This window comes from Thermobia domestica, chromosome 13 (genome assembly GCF_964235325.1).
Source record: "Thermobia domestica chromosome 13, izTheDome1.hap1.1, whole genome shotgun sequence".
NCBI classification, from domain to species: Eukaryota; Metazoa; Arthropoda; class Insecta; order Zygentoma; family Lepismatidae; genus Thermobia; species Thermobia domestica.
This window is the reverse complement of record NC_137466.1, coordinates 155799411-155807531: the sequence shown is the minus strand read 5'-3', so window position 1 is coordinate 155807531 and position 8121 is coordinate 155799411. Positions and strand designations below refer to the sequence as shown.

The 8121-nt window shown below is 37.4% G+C and overlaps 1 protein-coding gene across 1 annotated transcript; it reads left to right on the top strand.

The window, feature by feature from the left end:
• The first annotated feature begins 4398 nt into the window (after positions 1-4398).
• LOC145667829 (uncharacterized) lies at positions 4399-4947 on the top strand. Its single transcript, XM_081735260.1, has one exon. The coding sequence runs from the start codon at positions 4399-4401 to the stop codon at positions 4945-4947; it is 549 nt and encodes a 182-aa protein (XP_081591386.1).
• Positions 4948-8121: the final 3174 nt, after the last annotated feature.

Genomic DNA, 8121 nt, shown 5'->3' with positions numbered 1-8121 from the left:
ATTTTTCAATTTTGAGTTCTCCATTTTGAGTATGTCTTCGTAAAACAACATATCGTAGAACGTTTTAGCATAACCTAAAAACAAAACATGTGGGAAAAAAAATAGTACTCGAGGAAATTATAAATGGATAGATATATTACAAGAATTGTTTAATGAGTATAATCAGGGGTAAAAGTGGATCTGAAAACGTAGAGGAACGATGGGTAGCGGCATGACGTCACGCTGTTCCTCTGCCTATCTTTGCTCATTGTAATTTTTTTAGGAACTGGGGGGACGCCGTACATAATCATTGGAGGTGGGGAACGGCGTCTCCCGCGTTCCCCCGCACTTTTACCCCTGAATATAATAATAAAGTACATAGAACAATTGGTGTAAAGCCTGTAGATCTTTTTTTAATAGAAGTTATCACAATCCTTCTATGTTCCGAGAAGTCAACGAAGGATGTGACATAAAATACATTTGAATCACACTTATTACTGAAGCATTCTGTTTAATGGTTTGAATATATTATTAAACTTTGATAAATATGTTTCATTCTGTTCAAACACTCACTTTATCAATTTATAGTTTTCATACCCATGTAATACTAAAACTATTTGAGATCTGGGTGAACTTGTGCTGCCCACAAGACTGAAAATTCTCGTCTCGTCTCGTCTCGAACTTAAAAAGGTACTTCTTGTCTCGTTTTCGTAATGAGAATCGAGAGAAGAAAAGAAATTTCTCGTCTCGAGGGCGACGCTAATTATTGACGGTGACATTAAAATTTGAAGGTCTTGTAGAGACAGTTAGAGACAACAGCATTTGAAATCGATGCTCTGACCACGCATCACGTAGTTGAACTTCGCATCTCGCTGAGCTAATAAGATATGTGAGGTATGGATCTAAATCGTAATCTGAATTTCGAACGATATGACTTTACAGTTTCACCGATAATCGAACACGGATCTCTTCTCTGAACACAGGAATCTTAACTACTTAGCCACGAGGGAGTCTTTTAAAGGTGTTATCAGGGGCATAAATAACGTTCCAAATAAGGCAGGACCAATTCCTCCCCTATGAGTTGTAGAAATATTTAGGCCTATTTTTAATCAATTGCACAGTAATAAAAAATGCCAAAACTCTTATGTCGGTGCAACATCTTTCTCCTCTCATTTTCCAAGCAAAATCTAAAATGCTGCTGCAGTGTGGCTTAGTGGTAAAGCACTCAGTTCTGATGCCAGAACTCTCTGGTTTGATTCCATGTAGTGTGAATTTTATGAAGGACAACATCATATCTGTGGGTTTTCTCGGGGTTGTCCAGTGTCCTACAACATTCTCATTTCATCAAATCTTTTATTACCCGTTTTCATTAATCATCCGTCTCCTTTAGCCTATGCGTAAACCGTAAAACTGAAATGTTTCATTTTTTTACATACTTCATTTTATCAATAGTAAAATCACTGGGGGAAGGGAAGAAATATTTAAGTTTTACATCCAACAATTATGCCGCCCAGGCAAAAAAAAAAAAAAAAAGACTGATGATGAGAAATGAATGAAATGGTGGAATGAAGAAAATGGGAGGAAACGGGAGACCCCGAGAAAACCCACGGCCGCAGTGTTTGTCCACCACAAAGTTCACTTAGCGCGAGCTGGGATCGAACCAACGACCCCACGCGCCACAGGTGAACGCTCTACCACTGAGCCACCACAGGGAAAGGGAAGAATTGTCAATAATAAAGATTGTCATATTACTGTACTTATCTTGGCTTGCGTTTCACGAAAGCTTATTGTAATTACTTTTTAAAGATCGATATTTCGTAACACTAAACAAAATATTTGCTAATGGAGACACTACTGTTTACCCCATCCTTCCCAACTATACAAACGACTAATTCACAGCGAAAAAAAAATAAATATCGCCGTATCATCTTGCTTGGAAAAGAAACTAACGCAACTTAACGAGATCAGCAAATAAGAATAAGAAAAAAAAAAAACAGTCGATTACGCATGCAGTATATGTAATGAACGGGTATTTAAAACAGACTGCGACTCTGAAAACGCAATGGTGACGTAACAGTCCACAAGGCTGATTCGCTGATTTAACTCCTCAGTCCAAATATGGAGTGTCCTCTAGGATTCTGTGTGAGAAAGCTTTCTCTTCAAACAGGAATCACTTTCTTTCTGAAGGCTTAACCTTTAAAGAGGATCTTTACAAGACATGTGTTGGAAACACTTTACTGCCACTTGTTGCAAATATTATTATTTTTTTAAACTACGCCAATAATCAAACCAATGACGTTACGCCAGTAGTAATATAATCCATACGCTAATGTCCTTTCTACAACCATCTTGTATCCAAATACTAGCCCACTGAATTCTACCACCACCACCAAATGTTGCTCTTCGAGTATCTGTTGAACTAAACGTGTTTGTTAGTTTGTGATACCTTAAAAGCTCACAAAGATGTGATGTGAACGCCTTAAAAACACCTCCGCCTTTTCCAATGCAATCGTGTTCCATTTATAGCCAACTCTACCGACCAGACCACAGACAGACCGCAGGGGTTTGAATATCATCCAAGATTTCAGAAACACGTGCATATATGTCAATATCTTTGTAGTCATTAGGTGTTTCTTCAATGCAAGGGGAGGTAAGGTTAATTGGAACAAATGGGATCTTTCAAAACCACATTTAATTAATTCCATAAAGGTGTTTGTTTTTGGATTCTAATGTTTCATGTTATTGCTGCGCTTATAAAATGAAACTTGAGTCAAGGCACTTCTTCTTCTTCTTCTTTTTCTCAAAGAGACTTGAAAAATACTTAAAAACACCACCTTATTCTTTGTAAAAGCGATAGTTTCGAAGAGTTTCTGACTTGCAACATTCTCCTTCGATAGTATTATAGACGTAAGGTCGAAACCACTTAACCTTTAGCATGGATCGTACTCGGTACCACGCTCACACGGTATGGGTGGTAATGGCAACGTGGGAACCATCTAAGGGTACTTCCCAAACCTAAATATATTAATTATATTCGAGCAATAGTTTATAGAGTGAAAATTAATTCTATATGTATATGTATTATTAAATAATAACGTGTTTTTCGGAAATATTTTGGTAATCTTATGTTTCTTTAGTCATAGATTCTATTTTTTTTAAAATCATGCTTCTCACTTTGTAAATTCTGAAAACTATCTCTTCATTGATATGATACTGTATGTTCCTTTGACATATGTGATTTAGACCTCAATTTCGTAGGAAGATTTAATCAGTAATTATTTCCCACTATGTCCTTTAGTATGCACACTTTATTTTTTAAAGAAATCTGTGATCCCTTTGCTGGTCTTTCACTCCTTAAGGGGCGTGACCCTCAGTTTTGAAAGTTTCGTAACTCAAAAACAAGAACTAAAATTTTATATTATTCTTTACCCCCTCTTTTTTTTTTTTAAAAAAAAAATACTGTTTTGAAAATTTAGAAAATGTCCAGTAAAATATGGTGAATGCAGAATAAATTTTTAATGTACAAGGCCCTATCATTGAAAATATTACCGAAAACTGTAAAATATTATGTACAGGATATGTTACAAAAATGCAAAAACTTTTTTTCAGTAAAACCGGAAGTATGCACTAAAATGTTTCGTTATCTCTTATTATACAGAAATTCAGCATCTTCCGGACAATATCGAGTGACAGTGGGGTGAAATATGAAATGAGTTCACAAATGCTTTAAGAAGGTAATGAAGTGTAGTAAGAAAATACTAAAAAAAATCCCTGAATATTACGATTATACTACGTTTCATTTACTATACTGCCCGATTTACATCTTTAGGTCGTTAATTTAATTTGTAGCGCGCTACAGTGCTAGAAAATCTGGAAACAAGCCACAAGGATATGCTACTATTCGAAGTCGTACATCTTACAGGCTACATATCAATATAGATGGAAACGCCGATCCAATGAAAGGGGAACGCATTATTTATATATATAATGCGAATATGTATTGGGTGGTCCGTAAGTCTTAGTACAATGGATTATTTTGGAAACAAACATAATTAAAGCAAATCTGACTAGTGGAGGGTGGACTTAGGTAAAGGAGCTACTGATTGATGCATGGGTGGTGAATGGCGGCCATCTTGATTCAGGTTATTTTTTTTTCAAATAGGAAGGTAGGCATATGACACATCAATTAACACTGTTTTTTGCAGGGGAATGCAGTCCCGCAAGCAGAAATGCGTTATCACGCCCCATTCCAAAGTTATGATGCCCCAAAGTTGACGATTTTCTGTTTCCTTGTAGGGAGAGCGATATGGCACTAACGCTGCAAGAAAGACATGACGCCCCAAATTTGATAGGTTTTCTTTTCGTTGCAGGTAGAGCGAGATAGCACTGACGAAGCAGGAAAGAATTGAGATCATCCTAATGTCTGGGGAAAGAAGCAGTCGTGTGATTGCCCAGGACTTCAACGCGCGCCATCCCGAAAGACCTGCAATAAGCCGCAACACCGTTAGCTACCTCATTAGAAAATTCAGTGTAACTGGTAATGTTGCCGACAGACCACGGTCAGGTCCCCTACGAACCACGGCGAATGAGGAGACATCCACTATGGTGCTTGCTGCGAGTGTGAAAAGTCCGAAGCGCAGCACAAGACAACTATCAGCGATAACAGGCGTACCACGTGCTTCCGTGATGAGGATTCTCCATACGATCCAGTGGGATCGCTTCAAGTTGCAGCTTGGTCACAACCTTTCAGAGGATGATACAGACCGACGTATGGAATTCGTCAATTGGGCTTTGTCGCAATATGACCGAGAGCCGCATTTCCCAACCAGAGTTCTCTTCACAGACGAGGCAAACTTTTATTTGGATGGGGAAGTGAATTGCCAGAACATGCGATATTGGTCGGATGCAAACCCAAATGCGATCAATCCCTGCAAGAGGGATACCCCTGCTCATATCATGGTATGGTGACATATGAAACACGTCAATCCTAGGACCCTTATTCATTCCTGATACCCTAAATGGTATCCGATATCTGGACATGTTACAGGGGTTGGTGTTTCCGCTGCTTCTCCTCCCTGATGCCACCTTGCCGCGATATTTTTTTTTTTTTTTTGGCTCAGGCCCGTCTTTCAGATCCGGTATCTGAAAAATTAAACCAGAACGGGTTATCATCATTGCCATTTTTTTTTTCTTTTCTTTATTCATTATCCATTATATTTCTGGAAAAGGGAAAAGGAAAAGGGAAAAAGGAAAACAACCACAGCACACAACACGCACACACAAAAAAGAAAACAACAAACAAAAAACAATAATTTCCCTAAGTGCTCATTTGCATGTCCCTTAACTGCCTACCTTAGTTCCTAATTGTTTCCTATTCCTATCTTAATAGTTTATCAAAATTTATTAATGTTTATTATTTACTAAACTATCTTACCTAATTAAGCCTAGCCTAACATGACTGTTATTTTTGCTAGTGTTTAAATATTCTATGGTTTTATTTATTAATATTTTTTAATTTTTTTTTTGGATTGTTTATGCATATTTAGTTTTTTTTTATTTATTTGTTGTTTCGCATTTATTTATTTATTTACAATATTAGTTATTTTTATTTAGTTTCCATTTCATTTCCTTCTTTTGTGTACTAGTTCTCCATATTTATACTTCTTCCATTAATTATGTTATTATATATTATTTATTCATTTTGTTATTTATTTATTATTTATTTGTTTTGGTCTCCTCTTCTTTCTTCGGTTTCTCCCTGTATGATTTTTGGTTAATCCCTGTATGGTTTTGGGCTTCTCTCCTGTGTTTCACTAGAAAATGCACTAATTTACTAATCAATTTTCACTTGGTTTTTCCCTGTGTGTCTTTTCTAGTTTCACCGTAAACACTGATTAACACTAGAATAACAACACTAAGCACTACCACTGGCTACAATCACATACATTTTTGCACATATTCACTCTTCTCACTATTTCAACACATTCCAATATAGTTATAATCATAGACGATTTCCCTATGGCTACATTAGTTTTAGCTGATCCTAGTGGTTTATGCTTGTCCAATGGAGGAGTGTTCTCAGTCGAGTATCCTTGTCGAGTAATCTCAGTGATACAGGTTTGAGGTCCAGGGCCCACTCAGAGCACTTAGTGTAGGCCCTGGTCCGTTGTGTCCTACCACCTATATCCGAACTGAGATCCGCACACCGGCTAACCTTTCCAGTCTGAGATACTCCTGCCATCCAGTCCCTAGCGGGGTAACAGTTCCTGTAGCACACACGCGCACACACAAGAAACACCTAGTATGAACACAAACACTCACACGCACGCATCCAGCGCATTCGGAGTTCCGATCCAGGTTTAGCCCGGGAATGCACTGGCTCATCCACTCTTCCCCGGGGAGCACGGAATTCCGGTGCCTTCCAGAAGGTGCCTTCGGTCCTGGGGAGGGGTCCACTTTCTCCAACACGCATCCATCTCACTTTATCCATATTTGATTCCTACTTGTTTCCATTGTAATAATTTTTTCTCCTCATTTCTGAGTATGCTTGTGTGATTTTGCTTAATATTTTGCAATCCCTTTCGCTGCTGATTATCTGTTCCAGCGTTTTTGTTCTTATACTATCTCTTTCTTGTAACTCATCTTCCAACACTGGGCACCAAAGAACATGATGTTCAGGTGATCCTAGTTCTCCGCATTCACAGAACGGGTTGTCTTTTACTGTGATCTTATGTAGGTAAGTTTCGTAGGGTCCGTGTCCACTGAGGAAGTGTATCAATCCTGATGCTGGGTCAAGGTATTTTAATTCTCTTCTCATCTCCACTGTTGGTATTATATTGAATAACCTCCTAGATTTAGTCGAGGTCCTCCATTCTTGATCCCACATGTTTTCAATGGCTACCTCGATGTCATTCTTGGTTGTGGCCTCCTTGCCAATTAACTCTTTTATTTTTTCTTGATTATTTTTCTTTAGCCAATAATTGCATGCTCTTTGTACGACTATGAGATTCAAAGGTTTAACGTTTAGCAGTATACATAAAGCGTTGTTTGGTGTAGTGTTGAAAGCTCCGCATAACCTTATAAGTAAGTTCCTCTGAGGTCTGTTTATACTTTCTTTTATCCTTTTATTGTTAATAATTCTATGTGCCCATACACTTGCTGCATAAGTCATCGTCGCACAAAGTAAAGTTTCATGATATAATTTGAGTGTTTGGATGGGTAATTTATAAGTATTCATGCCAATTGTGAGTAATTTATTTGTCACTCTATTTCCACGTTCAATAATATATTCAATATGCTTTCCAAAGTTTAGTCTGTCATCAATATTGACCCCCAAATACTTAAACTCCGTTACTCTTTCTATTTTCTGATCTTCGATCTTAATTAGTGGATCTCTCTGCAGTTTTGTTCCGAATAACATGTATTTAGTTTTCCTATTTGATAATTTTAATTTGCAGCCAGTACACCAATTTTGTAATTCGTTTAGTGTTTGGTTTGTCTTCACCTCTAATTCTCTTCTAGAATTTGCTGATACTATTATGGCGATATCATCGGCGAAAGCTATTATTTTGTCTATTTGTTCGCTATTATTCATTTTATGAAGGCAAGGTTGCAACTGTATGTCCCACATGAGTGGTCCCAAAATTGAGCCTTGTGGACATCCTTTTTCGTTATTCACAGTTATATCCCCTTGTTCTAGTTGTATTAATATTCGTCTATTACAGAAGTAGCTTTTGATTACATTTATTAGGTATTGTGGAAGCTCTATACTTTTTAAATTATCTATTAGCGATGGTATCCAAAGATTATCAAAGGCACCCTCTATGTCTACAAATAGCGCTATGGCATATTTCCTCTGGAAGCTACTTGTCTGCAATTGTTCTTTAAAAGCATTTAGCACGTCCTCTGTTGATTTGCCTGCCCTAAATCCAAACTGCAGTTCGTCGTCTTTTACGTTCCTATATTTGTTTATTCTGTTGGCTATTATTTTTTCAAACATTTTACTAATGTTTTTTAGCAAGCAGATTGGTCTGTATGCTCCTATATCCACTGGGTCCTTGTCTGTACTTTTTAACAGTATAATCAACTTAGAAATTTTCCAGCTATCAGGGAATTCTTGTCTTTTCAGTAGCATATTAAAGA

Bases quoted from the DNA above. Each gene is read 5' to 3' on its own strand.
- LOC145667829 (XM_081735260.1), top strand. From the start codon at position 4,399: ATGTCTGGGGAAAGAAGCAGTCGTGTGATTGCCCAGGACTTCAACGCG.